The 26430-nt window shown below is 36.3% G+C and overlaps 1 protein-coding gene across 4 annotated transcripts in view; it reads right to left on the bottom strand.

Annotated features, from left to right (window-relative positions):
• The window catches only part of ABCA5 (ATP binding cassette subfamily A member 5), an 84871-nt gene that overhangs the window by 14041 nt on the left and 44400 nt on the right, over nucleotides 1-26430 (bottom strand). For all 4 annotated transcript variants that reach the window (XM_008011976.3, XM_037993241.2, XM_073005087.1 and 1 more), the window contains exons 19-26: nucleotides 16666-16867; nucleotides 13005-13174; nucleotides 10243-10370; nucleotides 9692-9829; nucleotides 7019-7132; nucleotides 3975-4145; nucleotides 843-956; nucleotides 323-457 (exon numbers count right to left, since the gene is read on the bottom strand). In XM_008011976.3, coding sequence (XP_008010167.3) covers nucleotides 323-457; nucleotides 843-956; nucleotides 3975-4145; nucleotides 7019-7132; nucleotides 9692-9829; nucleotides 10243-10370; nucleotides 13005-13174; nucleotides 16666-16867 — 1172 coding nt within the window. The remainder of the gene's footprint in view (nucleotides 1-322; nucleotides 458-842; nucleotides 957-3974; nucleotides 4146-7018; nucleotides 7133-9691; nucleotides 9830-10242; nucleotides 10371-13004; nucleotides 13175-16665; nucleotides 16868-26430) is intronic.

The following is a 26430-nucleotide window of genomic DNA, read 5'->3' as shown; positions in this document are numbered from 1 at the left end:
TTCTTATCCCTTTATAGTAAAATACACTATTTAATCACCAATAAACTCCTAAAAACAAATACTGACTGAAATCATGTCACACTTCTAATTATATACATCATTTTGAGCATCAGAGAACCTGTAATGAACATAGCCCTTTTCCTTTGAGAATTTACAGTTTGACAAGAGCTTACAATAATTTATGCTGCATTAATAATATCTAAATCAAGCAGTAGCCATTAGCCTGATGCATTTTACTATTTTCTGTACAAGAACTAACATCCCCAATTTAGACCATATTTATTTATGTTTTTTAACATATTAAAATATTTAGCAGAATTACCTTTATGAAAGAAATCAGGCAACCTAGAAGTGGATAGATTGGAATGATGATACAAAAGGCATAATGAAGAATAGTTGCAATTGTGTATCCCATAAAGAAAGTTATTTCAGTGATTGCAACACAAGCCAACGCTGTCTAAAGAAAAAAATAAACAAGTGACGAAGTGCTTACAAACTTCATACAAACTGACTTACAAATTGGTGTCTAAGCATTAGACTATTTTTTCAATCCTCTAATAAAACATGGAACTAGAGACGATATTTAGCCAGCAAGCAACAAGAGTATCACTTGTTTGCAGCTAGTGTCCTTGATACACTAGTTGCTAAATGTCTTCCATATTGTTCCTAGGTGGAAAGGATGATTCAGAAGACAAATATACACACAAAAAGAAGCTGCCAATTATCTACCTAAATTCTGCACTTACAAAAGACATGTAACATTTTTAGTATAATCAGGAAAGAATTCGTGACTTTTAATTAAACTGCTATGGAAAGTTGAAATAATGTAAAATGTGACTTACCACAGAATAGACAAATGACCAAAATTCTTTGGTATTTAAAATTTTCTTAAAGGTGAAAGAAGCTATATAAGTGAACAGAATAAGTGATGGAACATAACCAATAAGGCAAAAAACCTGTAAATCAGAAATATGTTTCTATAAAAATATGAATAGCTTGCAATACACATGACATGAAATACTAGTCATATTAAAATATTAAGAAATAATTATTAATACAATCCTAAATAAATCATTTAAACTGAACACTATTTGTAGTTTTTTTATACCAAGTAAAATACTATCTCTCATTATTACAAAAAGCAAGTATAGCTAGCTACAACTTACTCTCTCTCAAATATTAGCTACTATTTTAATACACAGCACTTTATTTTTTATTTAAGAAAAACATTATTTTATATGGCAGAAACTAACATATAAGGTCATTATGATCTCTGACAAAACCGGTAAGTTTAGTTTCAGCCTCACCTGAAACTAACCTTGATGATGAAGTTTAGTCATCAACCTCACCTAACTCTGTTTTCCCTTTTTCCTAATAAAGTATTCAATGAAAGGGCCTACTGTCAGTCATTTACATGTGAATCAGTCTCTTCTTTGATATTTTAAGCTATATTTTATTTTATTTTAAATAATTTCCAGTTTTACTTTAGATTCAGGAGATACATGTGCAGGTCTGTTACACAGGTATACTGCATGATGGTGAGGTTTGGGGTATGATTGGTTCTGTCACCTAAGTACTGGACATAGTACACAACAGTTAGTTTTTCAACCCTTGCTCCCCTTCCTCCTGCCCCCATCTAACAGTGCCCAGTGTCTATTGTTGCCATTTTTATGTCCATGTTTACCCAATTGAGCTCCCACTTATAAGTGGGAACATGCAATAGTTGGTTTTCTGTTCCTTTGTTAATTCACTTAGAATAATGGCCTCCAACTGCATCTGTGCTGCCGCAACAGACATAATTTCATTCTTTTTATGGCTGCACAGTATTCCGTGGTGTACATGTACCACACTTTCTTTATTCAATCACTGGTTGATGGGCTCCTAGGTTGATTCCATGTCTTTGCTATTGTGAAAAGTGCTGCAATGAACATACCAGCTCATGAGTCTTTTTGGTAGAATGATTTATTTTCTTTTGGATATATACCCAGTGACATCCTGAGTTGTAAGGTAGTTTTGTTTTAAGTTTTTTGAGAACCTTCCAAACTGCTTTCCATGGTTGCTGAAGTTTACATTCCCACCAAAAGTACATAAGCATTTCATTTTCTCTGCAGCCTTGCCAGTATCTGTTGGTTTTTGACTTTTTAATCATAGCCATTCTAACTGATGTGAGATGGTATCTCACTGTCGTTTTGATTTGCATTTCTCTGATGATTAGTGATGTAGAGCATTTTTTCATACATTTGTTGTCCACTTGCATGTCTTCTTTTGAGAAGTGTCTGTTCGTATCTTTTGCCCACTTTTTAATGGAGTTCGTTGTTTTTTGACTGTTGAATTGTTTAAGTGCCTTAGAGATTATGGATACTAGGCCTTTGTTGGATGCATAGTTTGTATTTTCTCCCATTCTGTATGTTGTCCATTTACTCTGGTTATAGTTTCTTTTGCTGTGCAGAAGCTTTTTAGTTTAATTAGGTGCCACTTGTCAATTTTTATTTCTGTTGCAATTGCTTTTGAAGATTTATTTAGTCATAAATTCTTTCACAATGTCTAGAATGGTATTTCCTAGGTTTTCTTGTAGAATTCTTAAAGTTTGATGTCTTACCCTTAAATCTTCAATCCATCTTGAGTTACTTTTTATATATGGTAAAAGGTGGAGGCCCAATTTCATTCTTCGGCATATGGCTAGCCAGCTATCCCAGGACCATTTATTGAACACAGAGTCCTTTCCAATTGCTTATTTTTGTCAACTTCGTTGAAGATCAGATGGCTATAGATGTGTGGCTTTATTTCTGGGTCCTCTATTCTGTTTCATTGGTCTACATGTCTGTTTTTGTACCAGTATCATGCTGTTTTGGTCACTGGAGCCTTATAGTATAGTTTGAAGTCAGGAAATGAAATGCCTCTGGCTTTGTTCTTTTTAGGTAGGATTCTTTTTTTTTTTCTTTTTCTTTTTTCTTTTTTTGAAATGGAGTCTCTCTCTGTTGCCCAGGCTGGAGAGCAGTGGCACGATCTCAGCTCACTGCAACCTCCACTTCCTGGGTTCAAGCGATTCTCCTGCCTCAGTCTCCTGAGTAGCTGGGACTACAGGCACATGCCACCACGCCCAGCTAATTTATTGTATTTTTAGTACAGATGGGGTTTCGCCATGTCAGCCAGGATGGTCTTGATTTCTTGACCTTGTGATCCACCCGCCTCGGCCTCCCAAAGTGCTGGGATTACAGGTGTGAGCCACTGCGCTCAGCTTACATAGGATTCCTTTAGCCATTTGGGTTCTTTTGGGGTTCCATATGAATTTTAGAATAGCTATTTTAAATTATGTGATGAATAATCTTGGTAGATTGATAGGAACAGTATCGAATCTGTAGATTGCTTTGGGCAGTATGGCCAGTTTAACATACTGAGTCTTCTAATCCATGAGCATGAAATGTTTTTCCATTTGTTTGTATCATCTCTGAATTCCTTCAGCAATGTTTTATAGTTCTCCCTGTAGAGATCTTTCATCTCCTTTGTTAGATGTATTCCTGGTATTTTAATTTTTTTGTGGCTATTATAAACGGGATTGTGTTCTTTATCTGGCTCACAGCTTGCCCATTATTGAGATATAGAAATATTAAGCTATGTTTTAAACTATGGAATAAAAGAGCTTATCCTTTGTGAAATTATTTTCAGGCATAAGTAAAACCAAGAAAGGCATTTTAAGGAAGGAATATATTAAAGCGTTCCTGATTACACCCAAGTAGGTGGTCTACATGAAAGATCATTTTAGTTTCAAGAAATTATTTTAAAATGGTGGTAAATTATTGTTTTAAAAGTCACTTATTATCATATAAAATGATTACATGTATTAAATACAATAGATACTTGCTCAATTTTCTTTAAAAAATAACCAAATTATTCAATAAGTCAATTGTTATGTTTATAAATAGTTTTAAAATAACATTGTATCTATAAATAGCATGAGTACAACACTAACTTACCACAGCAAGGAACTTTACAGTATAAAAATACAATCCATAATGAAATGCCAATAAGCTTCCTAGCATCAAAATAAGAATGATAAAAAATAAGGGGATATCAACAACAGCTTGTCCAATCCAATATGCAGATGGCAAAAGACCTGAAAGTTTAAGTTGAGTATAAGCTTTGATCTAAAAAAAAAAAAGAAAAAAATTATAACTTTAGACACTTTAGAAACACACAAATAAATTAGTAAATTATCGCAGATCTCTTAATACTACATCAGCGAAACCAAAAAGGTCACATTCCAGGCTATAGGTAATAAAAGTTCCCCTCACACTAAATAAAAATTCCATTTAGCCTTTAATTTGGCTCACTATTTCTAAGTAGTAATAATTTCAACAAAATTTTTAAGAATCAGAATACAGTAGTGCTAAGAAACTGAGATTAAAATAAAACAAAAAGTGTCACGGTAGTTGGGGTTAACAGCCATATAAACAATAAATAGCCAAAACATTACAGTTTTTGAAATACTGTGGAAACAGATGGGAAGATAATGTTTACACAGAAAAAGAATTCTCATTTTTAAAAATGAACCTTTCATAAATAAAAACACTAATAAATTGCCAAGTATCCTTTGGATTTACATAAGGCTTTCAGCTTAAGTGAAAGCTTCTGAAATGTTCAAAGCCTTTTATGTACACTGGCATAGTATATAAATACAAGGTGTTACTTACGTCACAGGTTTGTTAATCATAAACTTAAATGATCATAGTTTTCCTATCTTATGTTCTCATTTAATTTGAAATTTCTAAAATATTTCACAAATCCAAATACCTAACAACTTTATTTAGTTGATTTTTGTCATCTGTAAAAATATCTACTCCTAATAACTAAAGGTATTATATGAAAGAGCTGTCCACAGAGTGAGATAAAGGAAGCATGAAATATAAAGATTAGTTAAGAAGAGGAGAAATGAACAAAATTGGCAAGTTTTCTGTTCAATGAATTATGAGAACATGAGACACATGTAAATTCTAATACAAGAATAAAAACATAAGCCAAGGCAAATGCAATTATTTTGGATAATTCAAACTTCTGTCATTCACACATTGCTGGGAGGGATAATATAAAATGGAATACTCATCCTGGAAAATAATTTGGCAATTTCTTATAAAACTAAACACGTATGATTCAGCAATTACACTCTTGGGCATTTATCCCAGAGAAATGAAAACTTATGTTTACACAAAACCTGTATGCAAATGTTCACAGCAACTTTTTCACAATAGCCAAAAATGGAAAACAATCCAAATGTTTTTCAGCAGGCAAACGGTTAGAGAAAGTGTGATATATCCATGCCATGGAATATTACTCAGCAATAAAAAGGAATGGCTTATAGATACATACGAATTGGATGAATTTCAAAAAAAATGCTAGTTGATAAACGCTAATCCCAAAAGAAAACTTATTGTGATGCCATTTTACATTTTTGAACTATCAAAATTCTAGAAATAAGAGAACAGAGTAGTGGTTGCCACAGGTCGGAGAGGCTAAGAAAGGGCAAAAAATGGGAATATTTTTGGTGACAGAAATGTTCTGTATCTTGACTGTATCAATGCCAATATCCTGTTATATTTTTCTATAATTTTACAAGATGTTATCATTGGGATAATGTGTAAAGAGTACACTGGCTCTGTCATTTCTAACAAATAAACATGAGTATACAACTATCTCAAAACAAAAAGTTTAATTAAAAATGTTTCAGTTGAAACAAGAAAGAAAAATGCAAATGTCCAGTAAATTTTATTATTGTGCAGTGGGTTATGGATTTCTATATTCCTTATGCTTTTCTATAATTTATACATTACTACAATAAGTATATTTATGACAAAAATTGAATATTATTTTAAAAATAGATATATGTGTTACTTTTATACTAAACAAATTAATAACAAAATTTCTATTAGAATTTATTTTATTTATTTATTTATTTATTTATTTATTTATGAGATAGAGATTTTGCTCTTGTTGCCCAGGCTGGAGTGCAATGGCACGATCTCGGCTCACTTCAACCTCTGCCTCTCAGATTCAAGTGATTCTCCTGCCTCAGTCTCCTGAGTAGCTGGTATTACAGGCATGCGCCACCACACCTGGCTAATATTTTTTGTAGTTTTAGTAGAGATGGGGTTTCTCCATGTTGGTCATGCTGGTCTCAAATTCCCAACCTCAGGTGATCCGCCCACCTCGGCCTCCCAAAGTGCTGGGATTACAGGCATGGGCCACCATGCCTGGCCTAGAATTTATCTTTCTAGAATTTATTAAATAATGAGTTCATTATTCATCACAGTCTGTAAGTTAATTTAGACAAATTTGTTTTTACTTAATTAAGATCATCTGTGAAAAAGATCAGAATTTTTATTAGAGGAGTAAGATACAATCTCAGCAGAGTGAAAGAGTGGGAGACTTTGAACAGCCAAAGACTGTACAAGATCACTATATGCCTGAAGGAAAACAAAAGGGAAAGGCGCAAAAAGAAAGTGAAAGAATACCAAAGAACCTCTGTATACTTAGCAATTTCTCCAAGGCCCTAATGATGACAATCACTTTCACCTTTTTTTTTTCCCGTTAATAAGAATTTAGCACCTTGACTACTTAATACCCCTGTTAAAGGATAAAAGGGACAGGCATGTTAGTGTGCCAGTTAAGGACATAAAGATCATAGTCAGTTCCCAAGTCCACAATTTAAACAAGTTGAGTCAACCTGAGCAAGTCATATGAACAATCCCATCTTTGATTTCCTGATCTATAAGAAATTGGTAACAAAAAACTTACCTCACAATGTCGTGAGAATTAGAGAACATAATTTTTAAGGCATGTAGCAAGTCTCAAGTAATAAATATTAATTATCACTACTATTACAATAAGAAACTATAATAAATGTATTTATATTTCATTTACTTATTTCTAAAATAACAATTATAGTAAGCCTTGCAATCATGCAAATAGGTTATTTTTATACAACACTTATTAGCAAATTATATATTTTTAACTGAGTCATTACCTTATGATTCTCTGCATTTTCCATGGCAAAGTAAGGTGGCATTGCAGTAACAATGATTCCAAGCAAAGCTGCTTGAAAATACAGCTCAATTTTAAAAACTATGTCGGTAATTTCCTGAAAGACAACCACAGAATAACAAATGAAACTGAGAATCATTTTATGTCTTAACATATATCTTAGGATATTTCTTATATCCTAAAAAAAAAATCAAAACCTCAGAAAGAACATATTAGCATATCTAACCCAGGCATAGTCTACATGAAAGAATGAGTGGCAGACATATTAACAGGTGGTGGTGGACAATGTTACAAACTCTGCCACTTATTAATAACTATCTGATCCTGAGCAAATCATTTTACTTTCATTTTCCTGTCCAGAACACAGAATAATCTGGCATATAAACTAAACTTCGCAATTTAATAAAAATGAATGATGTATTTGAAAAGCAATTAGTATGGCCACCACAGTGGTCCTAAGCAATAATAATAAATATCTAAGAATGATATTTGTGGCTCTTTATTGTCTTTTCAATTGGCAAAATCTATATCCAAGCTCAGCTTCCCATGGAACCAGAACTTCTCCCAAGCAGAAGAGGACTTAACGCCCACAGGCCCCAATGTCGTTAGCTTCCCCAGGGATCCAGGTGCAGTCAGCTAACTTTCCCAGACAATCAATAAACAGCTAACACTTCAAATGCAGAATACCCAGGTCCAAGGATACTATATTATCATCCACCCTCACCAAGGTCAGTTTCCTCCCCTTGTTCTATAAGAATATGTACCCATGGGACAGAGAAGGTACTCTGCACTGGAATAAAATCCACAGTGCCTAGCAGATACCCTGGCACGGGCACAACCCTCTATGGGATGACACAAAGACAGAGTACATCACTGTCTTGTTGAAACCTAGCCTTCTGAGTTTTCCTATTTAGCAATAAAGTCAATTCCATAGTTCAGGTCATATGACACTGCAGATGTCTGAAATTCTGGTAATATGACAGTGGAGGCCAAGAAAGAACCCACAAATATGTAGACTAGTAGTGCAAGAAGTGGAAATGAACGAGACTAGTTGGATCCAATCATACAGAATCTAATGAAGGAAGAAACAAATTTGAAATATTAATATGACTATATATACGAATAGTTAGCTTTAAAAACTCCCATTTATTTCTTTCAAAATATAATATGATTATATGTCAGTGTCTGATGAAAATTATAAGTTGTAAAATCTTGTGTAATAGTTATGGATACAGACATATGTAGTAACATCATAAAAACATGTATGGGAATTACAAATTGTGAAATTGTGAATTGTAGTTACTTCTATGGGAGAGAAGGAAACAAGATTGGAGAGGGGTAACATGAGTTTTCACCTGTATCTTTAAAGTTTTATTAAAAACAAATATGCAATATTAGCATCTGAAATATTTGGATAGTAGGTGGTTCATTTTCTGTAGGTTTGAAGTATTTCATAATAAGAGATACTTCTCCACAGACACTGCTGCTGGAAATGGAAAATGATGCAACCATTTTGGAAGGCAGTTTGGCAGTTCTTCAAGTGTTAAACATAGAGTTACTAGATGATCTAGCAATTCCACTCCTAGCTATACATTCAAGACAAATAAAAACATATGCTCATACAAAATCTTGTACTAAAATATGCATAGCATTACTCATAATAGCCAAAAGGTGGAACTAACCCAAATGCCATCAACTGACGAATGGATAAACAGAATGTGGTATTTCACATAAACATTCCATACATTCCTCACAATGATTTAGTAGTAAAAATAAATGAAGCACTGATATGTGTTACAACATGGATGAATCTTCAAAGCAGTATGCTAAGTATAAGAAAGCAGACAAAAAAGACTACATACTGTATGAGTCCCCATTTATATAAAATGTCTAAAATAAGGAAATCCATAGACACAGAAAGTACATTAGCGGTTGCCTAGGCTTGGGAGTGGGTATGAGAGGAAATGAGTGATTACTAATGAGTATAAGGGTTATTTTTTGGGGGGCAGGGTGATGGTATATCTAAAACTGACTGTAGTAAGGACTGCACAACTCTATCAGCATAATAAAAAACACTGAAGTGTATACTTTAAATACTTTAAATAATGGTCAGGTTGATTGGGTATTATATTTCAATGAAGCTGTTTTTAAAAGTATGACAAGAGAAAATAGAAAATATTATTCCAGATATTTGTCCACTTATTTTTAGCATATGAAAATCAAAAGGATTAAGAGAAAAAATGTTGAATACTTTTCTGTAATCTTAAGTTGATTATGATATGCACAATCCAACAGTTCTATCTAGAGGAAAAATGGTTGTCTGGGTGACTTCTCGAGTTTTTTTCAATACCCCAATATCTGGATTTTGGGTAAAAAACATTCATTTAAAAATTATATTATATTCTATGATCAATACAGAACACACTTATTCCTATACAAATATCAATACCAAAACAGAATCTCCTGTACCCTGACATACACTTATACTGGGGAACCCAAAACCTTAATGTAAACCATTTCTCACTTGAGTTTTAAGAAGACTAAGAGGTCTCACAAGATAAACTTCTACATATTTAGTTACTTTTGCTTGTTTTTTAAACAGTTATTATATATATGACATGCATATAGAAATTTATCTGTATATACATTGGCTTACTTGAAAGAATGGGGTACTCCAGATCTGGATGGTTTCAGTCACATTTAAATGATAAAGATAGTAGTTACTAATGATATTCACTAATATAGGTAAAGAATAAACCATAGTACTGTTGAAAACAGCTGCAAAAACATAGTCCTACAATTAAAAAAAAAAGACACTTATTACATACTGTATATAAGTGGATATATTATTGCTATGTACCAAGCTTTTCTCACCAACAAAGCTAATTCTCATACTGAAAAACTGCTTCGACAACTCACAGAAATAATACTCAATGATAGATAAAGACATCTGGTTTGGAATGTACAGATATTTTAATATTTTAAACAAGCATATAATTTTTTAAAAAAACTAAATTTCTGTAACTTTATATATTGGTCATCTGTGAGGGAATGAAATGTATCATAAATAAAGACAGCTAGTTATTTCCAAAAGTAAAATCTAATTTCTAACTCATAAGGTCAAATCAACAAATAATTAATTTTAGAAGAAATGTTTTAATCTTGCATAACTCCCAAATGGATATTCATTCACAGGATTCATCTTACCTTTTCTAAACGCATCACATTTAAAGCCGCACTATGGGGAGCCACGGATACATAGTCACTGTCATTAATCATGGTCACCATTATGTTCTGGCTTGTGAAAAAGCTAATAAGATCACTGATATCTGAGTCTGGTGTTAGAAAATAAGCAAATAATAAATAATGAGTTTAAACGAGGCTTTTAGTAACATTGGGAAGATAATTCTAGTTTTAAAGAAATATTTTATTTTCATTAGCGAATACACAAGTAAGTACATTGGCTCTGAAGCCAGTCAGCCTGGTTTTAAAGCTGAGTTGTAACATTAAACTATTCGTCCTTCAAGCAAGTTACCTAGATGCTCTGGACCTTAAGTTTCCTCTTTTGTAAAGTGGGTAAAATAAGTATATCTGCCTTATAGGTAGAATGATCATGAAGATTGAATGACTGAATATATACACAGAGTTTAGAACCTGACACATAGTAACTGTGCATATTTTAGCTGCCACTGCTGCTGCTGCTGCTACAGCTATTATTAACATTGAAAAGTTAACCTATAATACATGAAATTTCGTTAAATAATAAGAATAAAAATCGGACAATTTTAGGTAACAAGATAACCTGCTAAGCTTGGAAAGGTATAGGCGTGGTAACATCACTCCCTAGAGGATTTTTTTGTAGGCTCTGGGCAGACACGTCAATTGCCTTAACTACCTTAAAATATTCAAACAAATAATCACATCCCTATCTACATTCTCTAAAGTACCTGGAGCCAAGAGAAAGATTTTAAATCCTGTCGGGATTTAAATCTATACCAACATGTCTGCCGAATAGATGCAGTTTCCCCTCTATCATAACAAAAACCAGGATTCAGGGAAGGACAAATGTCACTTTGAGAGAAATTTAAATCAAACAAAGCAAAACATTACTAGTAACTGAATAGTATGGCAGGGTGGATCAGACACAGCACCAAATCTCAGTGTCACAGAGAATGGTGACACTACTTTACTCCCAATCAAGTACCTTAACTGATCTCTTATCTCTAACTTGCAAGAACAGCTATGTACCCTGAGAAGAGAGACACATTATAAGTGAAGGAACCACAGCACAAGAGATACAAAAAGCTCTGCAAGGTGGGCAAGATACTACCTAATATATATACACAGAGAGGCCAGTGGTTCAAAAAAAAAGTGGTTTTATTTTGGAACACACATGAGGCTTAGGAAAATATGGCATGCATAAGCAAGCAACTCTAAGAATAAAAAATAAAGAGAAACTGAAAATACTAGAATTTCTAAAGCTCAATGAGAATTAACTCAAAGCAAAAAGATTTTGTTTGAAGCCAAGGTCCTCTTTTTAAAAAAAGAAATATTTGAGATACATGTACAATTCCCTGGACACATATAAAAAATGTCAAGATTATCATAGTGTAAGGATTATATGTTAGCAATATCAAATGTATTTTAAAACCAAAATGAGAATTTCTAATGAAAGAAAAAAATTGCAAAACCTAACATTTTCCATTCGAGTAATTTTCCATGCTCCAAGTAATTTTCCATGTTCTCACTCATTTATCCATCAATAAATGGATCTTTTCCCCAAAGAATGAAGGTTATGTAATATAACAAGCACCAGATTTTAACAGTGATGATTTTAATAGTAATTTATAATCATTCCTAGCCAGGCTTATTACTTTAATACTTGGCAAAGTCTTTTTTGAATCAGTTAGTGAATCAAAAAGGAATGATACTAGAATGTAGGTGAAGTGTTAGAAAGGTTAAACCCCACAGAGTTTGTTACAGAATAGGAGATGTTTTAGGAACAACTGATCACATACGAATCAAGTTTGTATTAGCTTTTAACATTTTGAAAATGAGAACACTATGTCAGTTTTTTGTTTTGAGCTTTGCTCAAGTCTGTATGGCTAAATTTTTTCCATATTTAACAACTATGTGGTAAGAATACAAATAGCAAAGCCAAAAATATCCATTACAAATCTAATGTATTCAATTAGAGAGATTTATATTTGTCTTATTTTTCTTAGTTTTAACTAATTCTTCAGACTGCCCTTGAAGAATTAAACACTTCTATGCAGACACATACTTCTATAAATATTATGTACTATAACTCTTTGTAAAGAGGGTTTTTCAACTTTTGAAGTATATTTTGCTCATCATGAACTTATCAGCATAAAACATGCTGGTAAGAATAACTATTAAAAAAAGAAATTTTACTATTATACAAAGTATAAATTAGAGTATTTAAAAAAACTATTTATTTATTTTTACCTTATTTTATTTTATTTTTTGAGGCAGAGTCTCCCTCTGTTGCCCAGACTGGAATGCAGTGGTATGATCTTGGCTCACTGCAACCTCTGCCTCCCGGGTTCAAGCGATTCTCCTGCCCAGCCTCCCGAGTAGCTGGGACTACAGGTGCGTGTCACCATGCCTGGCTAATTTTTATAGTTTTAGTAGAGATGGGGTTTCACCATGTTGCCCAGGCTGGTCTCAAACTCCTGACCTCAGGTGATCCACCTGCCTCGGCCTCCCAAAGTGCTGGGATTACAGGTGTGAGCCATCACACCTGGCCAAAACTGTCATTTATTTGTAAACCAAAATTTACTGTAATATATTCTTCAGCATCAATAAGAGATGTATTGAACTATAGATTTCATGCAGATAGACCACGCCTTTACCTTAAATATATTTCTAAAATCTAGACCTTTATCCACCCCTCAACCCCACGCTCCATGCCCAACACTCATTCACAGACCTTCACACACTCTCACCAGTAGAATTTTGAAGAAGCAGACTTGTTTTGTACTTATGAGGTTTCTCTCCAGGTTTTAGAAAATATAAGTCTGGAACAAGTTTGATGGGAACCACAGCATTTTTAAAAGAGTGATGCACCAAAAACATAAAAATCTGAACTGTGAAAAAAATTAAAAGCAGAAGCAACCTGAAAAGAAAAAAATAACACAGCTCATGGTACATATTACATTAATATGAAAATCAATTAAAACTCTCCCTTCACATTGATAATCAGGACTTTTTTTGTTTTTATTTGAGACAGGGTCTGGTTCTGTCACCCAGGCTGGAGTGTAACGGGCGTGATCTCAGCTCACTGTAACCTCTGCCTCCCGGACTCAAGCAATCTTCTCCCCTTAGCCTCCTGAATAGCTGGGACTACAGGCACACACCACCATACACAACTAATTTTTGTTATTTTTTGTAGCGATGGGGCTTCGCCACGTTGCTGAGGCTGGTCTCGAACTCCTGAGCTCAAACAAGGAGCTTGCCTGCCTCAGCCTCCCAAAGTGCTGGGATTACAGGTGTGAGCCACCTTGCCCAGCCCACATTGGTATAGATTTAAACTCTAGATAGTTAAAAGATAACAACTGAAAAAACAAAGGAAAAAAACTGAAAAAAAAAAAAAAAAAGAAATCCTATTACCCAAAATGATCTTATGACAATACTGGAGAGAAAGTCAATACCATATGACAAAAATTAAAAGTTATAAAAGTATATTTTAGATCAGTGACGCCCTTAAATTTTCATAAGAGTATGTAAACACGTAGTTATAACTGTTAAAGCACAAGACGTTATGTCTCAAATATTTGTCTCTACTCCTGAAGGAATTACTTCCTGTCCTGTCTCTATCTTAACCTTTTTTTTTTTTTTTTTTTGAGACAGAGTCTTGCTCTGTCACCCAGGCTGGAGTGCAGTGGTGAGACCTCAGCTCACTGCAACCTCTGCCTCCCAGGTTCAAACGATTCTCATGCCTCAGCCTCCCAAGTAGGTGGGACGACTGGCCTGTGCCACTGTACCCAGCTAATTTTTGTACTTTAGTAAAAACAGGGTTTTGCCATGTTGGCCAGACTGGTCTTAAACTCCTGGCCTCAAGTGATTCACCTGCCGCAGCCTTTCACAGTGCTGGGATTTCAGGTGTGAGCCACCGCACGAGGCCGCATTTACTTTTTACATAAGAACAAAAATATTTTAGATATAGAGAAGCAAATAAAAATACAATTAAACTCTGAATGGCTGATATCTTTGAAATCTCATCCTAATCGCAATTTTATCATATTAATTGCCATTGCTGCTCTCAGTAGGCAAAGCAAGGTATACTACAATGCCCTTTTATCTGGAAGGCAGCTGCTTATCTGATAAAATATCTCTGTATTACATGTAGTAAGTGTCCTAACAAGTGGTTAGAGAGCTTAGATCACCATACTTTATTTAGTCATTTATAATTTTCACATATTCCATAATTTTAAAAAAATATTTCTTAAATTGTTATATCTGACAAGATTTCAAAAGCATATGGCATGGATCCAGTTCCACAATAAGTTAAGAAGTGATTTAGGTTAAAAAATATTCACAATTAAATAATATTTGGAACATGAGGTTAAACAAAGTTGAAGGAATTTCTTTACCACAGAACATCTCATGTGTTTTTCTATGCTAATGAATAGCTCTTTAATATAGGGAATAAAAGAGTAATATTTTCTAAATGTATTTGACCATGGAACACATTTTGTTGTGGATTGAATGTTTGTGCCTCCCCAAATTTGTATGTTGAAGTTCTAACTCCGATATAATGGTGTTTGGAAATGGGACTTCAGAAAGGTAATCTGTATAAGTTGGCATCATGAGGGTGGGGTCCCCATGATGGGATTAGTACATTTATAAAAAGAGACATCAGAGGGTACATGCCAGTGTACACAAAGAGGTCATATGGGCACACAGTGAGATGGGGCCTTCCACAAGCCAGGAAGACAGCCCTCACCATGCTGGCACTCTGATCTCAGACCTGTAGCCATCAGAATTGTGAAAAAAATATATTCTGTTTAAGCCACCCAGTAAATGGTATTTTGTTATGGCAGTCAAAGCTGACTGAAGTATTTTATTTTATTGTATTTTGAGACAGTCTCGCTCTGTTGTCAGGTTGGAGCGCAGTGGCACGATCTCGGCTCACTGCAACCTCCGCCTCCTGGGTTCAGGCAATTCTCCTGCCTTAGCCTCCCGAGTAGTTGGGACTACAGGCGTACACCACCACACCCAGCTAATTTTTTTTGTATTTTTAGTAGAGATGGAGTTTCACCATGTTGGTCAAGATGGTCTTGATCTCCTGACCTCATGATCTGTCTGCCTTGGCCTCCCAAAGTGTTGAGATTACAAGTGTAAGCCACTGAGCCCAGCCAGTATTTTAATTATTTTTCTGAGTGCATTTTATGAGAATGGTATTTAGAAAACGTGGCACATATACACCATGGAATACTATGCAGCCATAAAAAAGGATGAGTTCTTGTCCTTTGCAGGGACATGGATGAAGCTGGAAACCATCATTCTCAGAAAACTAACACAGGAACAGAAAACCAAACACTTCATGTTCTCACTCATAAGTGGGAGCTGAACAGTGAGAACACATGGACACAAGGAGGGGAACATCACACACCAGGGCCTGTTGGGGTGGGGTCTAGGGGAGGGATAGCATTAGGATAAATACCTAATGTAGATGATGGGTTGATGAGTGCAGCAAACCACCATGACACGTGTATACCTATGTAACAAACCTGCAAGTTCTGTACATATATCCCAGAACTTAAAGTATAAAAAATAAAATAAAATAAAATACATTGAAACATGCTGATTTAAATAAACATTTTTCTTTCAGTAATGCCGACCCAGGAATAAATCAGATACATGACTGACATTTGTTTGACAATGAATTTGGTCAAAGAAGAGCATATAAATTTAGCATATTCCAAACATATAACTATATTCTTATTCTTAATTATTAAGCCTTATTACTACTGCCATTTTGGACTTAAGATAGGTGTGTGGTATATGAAAGTGGTTAACGTTATCTCCAAATAATTCAGTTCCTAGTACCCTAGAGAAAGGCTAAAGCTAACTTGAAAAGATGTCATTTTGATCCCAGATCTACTAGCTATGTAGCCTTCTTTATTTTTCAGTTTCCTCATATGATAAATAGAGGTAAAACTCATTTTTCCTGCTATTTACAAAAAGTAGTTATAAAAACTAACTAATAGATGCAAAAAATAGTGAAAAAATAGAAATGCAAAATAAAATTTAAGATACAATGGGGAGTGTATTAACATATTCAAGGAAACTTGAATCTGTGCTCCCAGGTGAAAGAAAGAAAAAGATACAATGACAGTAATTCAAAAATTATACAATTAGGGAATATTTGTTATTTCCTCACTTTATAGATGAGACAATAAATGCTAGTTTAAAAAGTGTAAGACAGGGTATTTGATGAACTCATTGTAATTTTTTTCTCTAACATTGTGAAATTATAGTGGTAATCTTTCAAAACTATATAAATTATTTACATATGTTAACATTTTAAAAATTAAGATGGTAAAACCAATTTGTATCCTTAAAAAACAATCCATCAGGTATAAGGGTGATAATTATACTTACACTGATCTCACTGATTTACTTTCACGTTTCAAGGTAAAGAAATGAAACTTTGCTATTGTATACATCTGTTGTTTCCAAAGGCTCATGGTGCTCACTAGAGAAGCCTTGGTTTCAGAAAGAATAAGTAAGCTCTGTTCCATTTCATCAAAAGATTTTGAATCCATTTCTTCCTCCAGTGGCTGCTGAGTAAATACACTATAATCTATTTGCCAAAACAAAACAAACATTTCAGTATATTCATTAAAAAAGATAAAATCTTTCTGAAGCAGGGAAATTTAAAGAAGCATAGGTCTGGCAGTTATGTGGAACAAATGGAAATCTCGTATACTCTGGCAGTATCTATTAAAGCTGAACATATATATATCTTTTGATCCAAGAGATCCCCAACAGGTATAAACCCAACGGAGGTATGAATATAGGTTTCGCCAAAACACATGTATAAGAACATTCTTAGTAGAGTCCTATCTAGAAAACCCATATCCTGGAAAGAACCCAAGTGTCTACTGACAGGTGAATGGATGAATAGTTGTAACATATGAATATAAGAGAACAGTGTAAACCAATGAAAATGAACCAACTACTGTACCCACAACAACATGGTTGAAATTCACAAATGTCATATTGAGTAAAAGAGGACAGATACAAAGGAGACACACGGTATAATTCCACTAGTTCAAAATCTAACTGGACGCATGTGCATATTTAAGATCTTATTATTTCTGTATCTGTACAATATCCAACTTTTATGTCAACTTTTCCTCTCTGACTACAACCTAACATCATGTCCTGATCATATACGCGACTTCTCTCTTATCTCCATGTTTGAGAGTCCTCTCCTGGCTTTACACTAGTTCTCAATTAAAATTTAGCCTCAGGCTCAGTTTTCAGCCAAATTCTGCCCTTCAACTTCATCTTTAGTCTTTGGAAGGTTTAAGAGCCAAATGCCTACTTCAATGTAATTTCCTGGCATTACTGAGGTTGTACATGATCAATGACAGTGTGATCATACAGATTATTAGCACAACACTTAAAAGGTATAACAAATTCAGTAGTGTAAATAAGGTATGTCATTCAGATTTCATTTTAATATTTAATATTCATTTAAATTACAGTTAAACATTCCAAATGTATTTGGAATAAAAATGTATTTATATACTTTATGTTAAAATTCTACCAATGAAACCATAAACATATATTTATTTAATGGCAAGAATAAAATATTACACAATTGAGGTTTATTTTAAACTCAAAAACAGATATTCAGAACTTTAGATGCAGAAAAATATTGACAGTTAGTGCAAATATTAAAGAGAATGTACTAGTTAGATAACTTTAGGAAGCACATTGTAACTTTTGGGCCAATACATGTATTTTTTAATTTAGATAATAATATAAAAAGAAGTAAGATTGTATAATATTAATTTTATATAGTGGTTCTGTACACTAGTACTCAAAGTATTAAAACAAATTTGGGAGACTTACTTCTTTTTTTAGTTATTTAATTCCACTAAGGCCATACACTTTCAATACAAAAGTTTTATTTTGGATTCTTCCACAATTTGTGAGGGTGAACTAAAAGCAGAACGCCAACTTCATCATTTAGAAATTTCAAAAGAAGGAGAAACTACAAAATCACATACATTAATTTTCAGATAAATCTTCATTGATCCAGACATAATAACAAAAGAAAAATTAAGAACTCAAAAACATATGGCTTCTCCTCACTGCATTTGAAAGTGAGCATCTGGGATGATAAATGTAGGACTACAGGAGCAACTTTACAGTCAGTGATGCTAACAAATTATTGTTCCCACACAATAAGGCCAATCTTTTAAAATTTGACTACCAAATCATGAATAATTAAATTCTAGGAAGATTTTTTTAAGTTTCAGATTTATTTTAGCATAATATAATGCAAGTTTACTCCATGATGATATATTCAGCTTGATTCTTGACTTTGGTATCACAATGATTTTAATCATCAGCCACTCGACATTCATGCAAAATGTGAATTTGCAGCATCTCAACTTTTAACAACTGTGAACTAATATCCTGGTTTCCTTTGTTCTCCTCACCTGCCACTACAGACATTTTGCTAACCTTCAATCATAAGAAAGATTCCTCAACTCATGTTCTCACTGTAAACTAAATAGACCCACTTTGCTCCTTACTGTATCGTGAAATTGATCTGTCAAGATCAACACTCTTACACTCTACCAAATCCCTCACCATCTTTTACGTTACCAAAACTACCCTTTTTGTCCTCATCTTATTCTTCACAGCAATCGACAAATAACTGACCACTTCCTCTTTCCTAAAACACCATTTTTCTAGGTTTTTCCATTTTCACTCTTTCATGAAAAAGTAGAGTAATAATTGCTCATTCATGGTCAGCCCTTTTGGCTCCTTCTCCACTGCTCACCCAGGGGGCTTGCCCCTCAATTCTTATCTATACTCCCTACCCAACTAAAAGATTTCATCCAATGCCATAGCACCATCTATCTATGAGTAACTTCGAAATCTGCATCTTCAGCCCTACCGTCTTCATTTAGCTCCAGATGCATCTCAAACAATATACTCAAAATTCATGCCTGGGCTGGGAGCAGTGGTTCACGCCTGTAATCCTAGCACTTTGGGAGGCCAAGGTGGGCGGATCACCTGAGGTCAGTTCAAGACCAGCCTGGCCAACATGGTAAAACACTGTCTTTACTAAAAAATACAACAATTAGCCGGGCATGGTGGCAGGAGCCTGTAATCCCAGCTACTTGGGAGACTGAGGCAGAAGAATCGCTTGAACTTGGGAGGCGGAGGTTGCAGTGAGCCAGGATTGCGCCACTGCACTCCAGCCTGGGTGACAGAGCAAGACTCCATCTCAAAAAAAAACAAAAAAAAAAAAAGGAAAAAACTTGTGCCTGCATTCCTTCTTTCCACATACCTACTCTTCCCCTATTTTCAGGAAATGGCAATCTCATTCCCAGTTATCAAGCCAAAAGCTTAGGAATTATTCTTCATTCCACCATCTCCTGAACCTCTAACACTCAATCTATCAGCAACTCATCACCACTACCACCAATATAACCCAAACCTGTTCTTTCCCCCTTTTATTTTTTTTACAGTGTCTCCTTCTGATGCCCAGGCTGGAGTGCAGTGGTGTCATCATGGCTCACTGCAGCCTTGATTTCCTGGGCTCAGGTGATTCTCCCACTTCAGCCTCTAGAGTAGTTGGAACTACAGGCACACACTACCACACCAGGCTATTTTGTGTTTTTTGTAGCAACAAGGTTTTGCCATGTTGCCAAGGCTGGTCTGGAACTCCTGGGCTCAAGCGATCTCCCTGCCTTGGCCTCCCAAAGTGCTGGGATTATAGGCATGAGTCACTGCACCTGGCCTCCCTATTTTCACTGACACCCTAGTTCAAGGTAGTATTAACTATAATAGTTTCCTAACTGGTCTTCCTACTTCCACACTTCATTTCTTTTCTTTTTTTTCTTTTTTTTATATATATATTTTTAATTTATTTATTATTATTATACTTTAAGTTGTAGGGTACATGTGCACAACGTGCAGGTTTGTTACATATGTATACTTGTGCCATGTTGGTGTGCTGCACCCATCAACTCGTCATTTACATCAGGTATAACTCCCAATGCAATCCCTCCCCCCTTCCCCCTCCCCATAATAGGCCCCGGTGTGTGATGTTCCCCTTCCCGAGTCCAAGTGATCTCATTGTTCAGTTCCCACCTATGAGTGAGAACATGCGGTGTTTGGTTTTCTGTTCTTGTGATAGTTTGCTAAGAATGACGGTTTCCAGCTGCATCCATGTCCCTACAAAGGACACAAACTCATCCTTTTTTATGGCTGCATAGTATTCCATGGTGTATATGTGCCACATTTTCTTAATCCAATCTGTCACTGATGGACATTTGGGTTGATTCCAAGTCTTTGCTATTGTGAATAGTGCTGCAATAAACATACGTGTGCATGTATCTTTATAGCAGCATAATTTATAATCCTTTGGGTATATACCCAGTAATGGGATGGCTGGGTCATATGGTACATCTAGTTCTAGGTCCTTGAGGAATCGCCATACTGTTTTCCATAATGGTTGAACTAGTTTACAATCCCACCAACAGTGTAAAAGTGTTCCTATTTCTCCACATCCTCTCCAGCACCTGTTGTTTCCTGACTTTTTAATGATTGCCATTCTAACTGGTGTGAGATGGTATCTCATTGTGGTTTTGATTTGCATTTCTCTGATGGCCAGTGATGATGAGCATTTTTTCATGTGTCTGTTGGCTGTATGAATGTCTTCTTTTGAGAAATGTCTGTTCATATCCTTTGCCCACTTTTTGATGGGGTTGTTTGTTTTTTTCTTGTAAATTTGTTTGAGTTCTTTGTAGGTTCTAGATATTAGCCCTTTGTCAGGTGAGTAGATTGCAAAAATTTTCTCCCATTCTGTAGGTTGCCTGTTCACTCTGATGGTAGTTTCTTTTGCTGTGCAGAAGCTCTTTAGTTTAATGAGATCCCATTCGTCAATTTTGGCTTTTGCTGCTGTTGCTTTTGGTGTTTTAGACATGAAGTCTTTGCCCATGCCTATGTCCTGAATGGTACTACCTAGGTTTTCCTCTAGGATTTTTATGGTATTAGGTCTAACATTTAAGTCTCTAATCCATCTTGAATTAATTTTCGTATAAGGAGTAAGGAAAGGATCCAGTTTCAGCTTTCTCCTTATGGCTAGCCAATTTTCCCAGCACAATTTATTAAATAGGGAAACCTTTCCCCATTTCTTGTTTCTCTCAGGTTTGTCAAAGATCAGATGGCTGTAGATGTGTGGTATTATTTCTGAGCACTCTGTTCTGTTCCATTGGTCTATATCTCTGTTTTGGTACCAGTACCATGCTGTTTTGGTTACTGTAGCCTTGTAGTATAGCTTGAAGTCAGGTAGCGTGATGCCTCCAGCTTTGTTCTTTTGACTTAGGATTGTCTTGGAGATGCGGGCTCTTTTTTGGTTCCATATGAACTTTAAAGCAGTTTTTTCCAATTCTGTGAAGAAGCTCATTGGTAGCTTGATGGGGATGGCATTGAATCTATAAATTACCTTGGGCAGTATGGCCATTTTCACGATATTGATTCTTCCTATCCATGAGCATGGTATGTTCTTCCATTTGTTTGTGTCCTCTTTGATTTCACTGAGCAGTGGTTTGTAGTTCTCCTTGAAGAGGTCCTTTACATCCCTTGTAAGTTGGATTCCTAGGTATTTTATTCTCTTTGAAGCAATTGTGAATGGAAGTTCATTCCTGATTTGGCTCTCTGTTTGTCTGTTACTGGTGTATAAGAATGCTTGTGATTTTTGCACATTAATTTTGTATCCTGAGACTGCTGAAGTTGCTTATCAGCTTAAGGAGATTTTGGGCTGAGACAATGGGGTTTTCTAAATATACAATCATGTCATCTGCAAAGAGGGACAATTTGACTTCTTCTTTTCCTAACTGAATCCCCTTGATTTCTTTCTCTTGCCTGATTGCCCTAGCCAGAACTTCCAACACTATGTTGAATAGGAGTGGTGAGAGAGGGCATCCCTGTCTTGTGCCAGTTTTCAAAGGGAATTTTTCCAGTTTTTGCCCATTCAGTATGATATTGGCTGTGGGTTTGTCATAAATAGCTCTTATTATTTTGAGGTACGTTCCATCAATACCGAATTTATTGAGCGTTTTTAGCATGAAGGGCTGTTGAATTTTGTCAAAAGCCTTTTCTGCATCTATTGAGATAATGATGTGGTTCTTGTCTTTGGTTCTGTTTATATGCTGGATTATGTTTATTGATTTGCGAATGTTGAACCAGCCTTGCATCCCAGGGATGAAGCCCACTTGATCATGGTGGATAAGCTTTTTGATGTGTTGCTGAATCCGGTTTGCCAGTATTTTATTGAGCATTTTTGCATCGATGTTCATCAGGGATATTGGTCTAAAATTCTCTTTTTTTGTTCTGTCTCTGCCAGGCTTTGGTATCAGGATGATGTTGGCCTCATAAAATGAGTTAGGGAGGATTCCCTCTTTTTCTATTGATTGGAATAGTTTCAGAAGGAATGGTACCAACTCCTCCTTGTACCTCTGGTAGAATTCAGCTGTGAATTCATCTGGTCCTGGACTTTTTTTGGTTGGTAGGCTATTAATTATTGCCTCAATTTCAGAACCTGTTATTGGTCTATTCAGGGATTCAACTTCTTCCTGGTTTAGTCTTGGGAGAGTGTAAGTGTCCAGGAAATTATCCATTTCTTCTAGATTTTCCAGTTTATTTGCGTAGAGGTGTTTATAGTATTCTCTGATGGTAGTTTGTATTTCTGTGGGGTTGGTGGTGATATTCCCTTTATCATTTTTAATTGCGTCGATTTGATTCTTCTCTCTTTTCTTCTTTATTAGTCTTGCTAGTGGTCTGTCAATTTTGTTGATCTTTTCAAAAAACCAACTCCTGGATTCATTGATTTTTTGAAGGGTTTTTTGTGTCTCTATCTCCTTCAGTTCTGCTCTGATCTTAGTTATTTCTTGCCTTCTGCTAGCTTTCGAATGTGTTTGCTCTTGCTTCTCTAGTTCTTTTAATTGCGATGTTAGAGTGTCAATTTTAGATCTTTCCTGCTTTCTCTTGTGGGCATTTAGTGCTATAAATTTCCCTCTACACACTGCTTTAAATGTGTCCCAGAGATTCTGGTATGTTGTATCTTTGTTCTCATTGGTTTCAAAGAACATCTTTATTTCTGCCTTCATTTCGTTATGTACCCAGTAGTCATTCAGGAGCAGGTTGTTCAGTTTCCATGTAGTTGAGCGGTTTTGATTGAGTTTCTTAGTCCTGAGTTCTAGTTTGATTGCACTGTGGTCTGAGAGACAGTTTGTTATAATTTCTGTTCTTGTACATTTGCTGAGGAGTGCTTTACTTCCAATTACGTGGTCAATTTTGGAGTAAGTACGATGTGGTGCTGAGAAGAATGTATATTCTGTTGATTTGGGGTGGAGAGTTCTATAGATGTCTATTAGGTCTGCTTGCTGCAGAGATGAGTTCAATTCCTGGATATCCTTGTTAACTTTCTGTCTCGTTGATCTGTCTAATGTTGACAGTGGAGTGTTGAAGTCTCCCATTATTATTGTATGGGAGTCTAAGTCTCTTTGTAAGTCTCTAAGGACTTGCTTTATGAATCTGGGTGCTCCTGTATTGGGTGCATATATATTTAGGATAGTTAGCTCTTCCTGTTGAATTGATCCCTTTACCATTATGTAATGGCCTTCTTTGTCTCTTTTGATCTTTGATGGTTTAAAGTCTGTTTTATCAGAGACTAGTATTGCAACCCCCGCTTTTTTTTGTTCTCCATTTGCTTGGTAAATCTTCCTCCATCCCTTTATTTTGAGCCTATGTATGTCTCTGTGTGTGAGATGGGTCTCCTGAATACAGCAGACTGATGGGTCTTGACTCTTTATCCAGTTTGCCAGTCTGTGTCTTTTAATTGGAGCATTTAGTCCATTTACATTTAAGGTTAAGATTGTTATGTGTGAACTTGATCCTGCCATTATGATATTAACTGGTTATTTTGCTCGTTAGTTGATGCAGTTTCTTCCTAGCCTTGATGGTCTTTACATTTTGGCATGTTTTTGCAATGGCTGGTACCGGTTTTTCCTTTCCATGTTTAGTGCTTCCTTCAGGGTCTCTTGTAAGGCAGGCCTAGTGGTGACAAAATCTCTAAGCATTTGCTTATCTGTAAAGGATTTTATTTCTCCTTCACTTATGAAACTTAGTTTGGCTGGATATAAAATTCTGGGTTTAAAATTCTTTTCTTTAAGAATGTTGAATATTGGCCCCCACTCTCTTCTGGCTTGAAGAGTTTCTGCCGAGAGATCTGCTGTTAGTCTGATGGGCTTCCCTTTGTGGGTAACCCGACCTTTCTCTCTGGCTGCCCTTAAGATTTTTTCCTTCATTTCAACTTTGGTGAATCTGGCAATTATGTGTCTTGGAGTTGCTCTTCTTGAGGAGTATCTTTGTGGCGTTCTCTGTATTTCCTGGATTTGAATGTTGGCCTGCCCTACTAGGTTGGGGAAGTTCTCCTGGATGATATCCTGAAGAGTGTTTTCCAACTTGGTTCCATTTTCCCCCTCACTTTCAGGCACCTCAATCAGACGTAGATTTGGTCTTTTTACATAATCCCATACTTCTTGCAGGCTTTGTTCATTTCTTTTTCTTCTTTTTTCTTTTGGTTTCTCTTCTCGCTTCATTTCATTCATTTGATCCTCAATCGCTGACATTCTTTCTTCCAGTTGATCGAGTCGGTTACTGAAGCTTGTGCATTTGTCACGTATTTCTCGTGTCATGGTTTTCATCTCTTTCATTTCGTTTATGAGCTTCTCTGCATTAATTACTCTAGCCATCAATTCTTCCACTTTTTTTTCAAGATTTTTAGTTTCTTTGCACTGGGTACGTAATTCCTCCTTTAGCTCTGAGAAATTTGATGGACTGAAGCCTTCTTCTCTCATCTCGTCGAAGTCAGTCTCCGTCCAGCTTTGATCCGTTGCTCGCGATGAGCTGTGCTCCTTTGCTGGGGGAGATGCGCTCTTATTTTTTGAATTTCCAGCTTTTCTCCCCTGCTTTTTCCCCATCTTTGTGGTTTTATCTGCCTCTGGTCTTTGATGATGGTGATGTACTGATGGGGTTTTGGTGTAGGTGTCCTTCCTGTTTGATAGTTTTCCTTCTAACAGTCAGGACCCTCAGCTGTAGGTCTGTTGGAGATTGCTTGAGGTCCACTCCAGACCCTGTTTGCCTGGGTATCAGCAGCAGAGGCTGCAGAAGATAGAATATTTCTGAACAGCAAGTGTACCTGTCTGATTCTTGCTTTGGAAGCTTCCTCTCAGGGGTGTACTCCACCCTGTGAGGTGTGGGGTGTCAGACTGCCCCTAGTGGGGGATGTCTCCCAGTTAGGCTACTCAGGGGTCAGGGACCCACTTGAGCAGGGAGTCTGTCCCTTCTCAGATCTCAACCTCCGTGTTGGGAGATCCACTGCTCTCTTCAAAGCTGTCAGACAGAGTCGTTTGCGTCTGCAGAGCTTTCTGCTGCGTTTGTTATTGTTTACTGTGCCCTGTCCCCAGAGGTGGAGTCTATACAGACAGGCAGGTTTCCTTGAGCTGCTGTGAGCTCCACCCAGTTCGAGCTTCCCAGCAGCTTTGTTTACCTACTTAAGCCTCAGCAATGGCGGGCGCCCCTCCCCCAGCCTCGCTGCTGCCTTGCTGGTAGATCACAGACTGCTGTGCTAGCAATGAGGGAGGCTCCGTGGGTGTGGGACCCTCCCGGCCAGGTGTGGGATATGATCTCCTGGTGTGCCTGTTTGCTTAAAGCGCAGTATTGGGGTGGGAGTTACCCGATTTTCCAGGTGTTGTGTGTCTCAGTTCCCCTGGCTAGGAAAAGGGATTCCCTTCCCCCTTGCGCTTCCCAGGTGAGGCAATGCCTCGCCCTGCTTCAGCTCTCGCTGGTCGGGCTGCAGCAGCTGACCAGCACCAATCGTCTGGCACTCCCCAGTGAGATGAACCCAGTACCTCAGTTGAAAATGCAGAAATCACCGGTCTTCTGTGTCGCTCGTGCTGGGAGTTGGAGACTGGAGCTGTTCCTATTCGGCCATCTTGCTCCGCCCCTCCCAATATTTTTTTTTTTTGGGGGGGACAGAGTCTCACTCTGTCGCCCAGGCTGGAGTGCAGTGGCACGATCTCGGCTCACTGCAAGCTCCTCTTCTCAGGT

This window comes from Chlorocebus sabaeus, chromosome 16 (genome assembly GCF_047675955.1).
Source record: "Chlorocebus sabaeus isolate Y175 chromosome 16, mChlSab1.0.hap1, whole genome shotgun sequence".
NCBI classification, from domain to species: Eukaryota; Metazoa; Chordata; class Mammalia; order Primates; family Cercopithecidae; genus Chlorocebus; species Chlorocebus sabaeus.
Note: the sequence above shows the minus strand (reverse complement) of the source record. Positions and strands in the feature narration are given on the sequence as shown.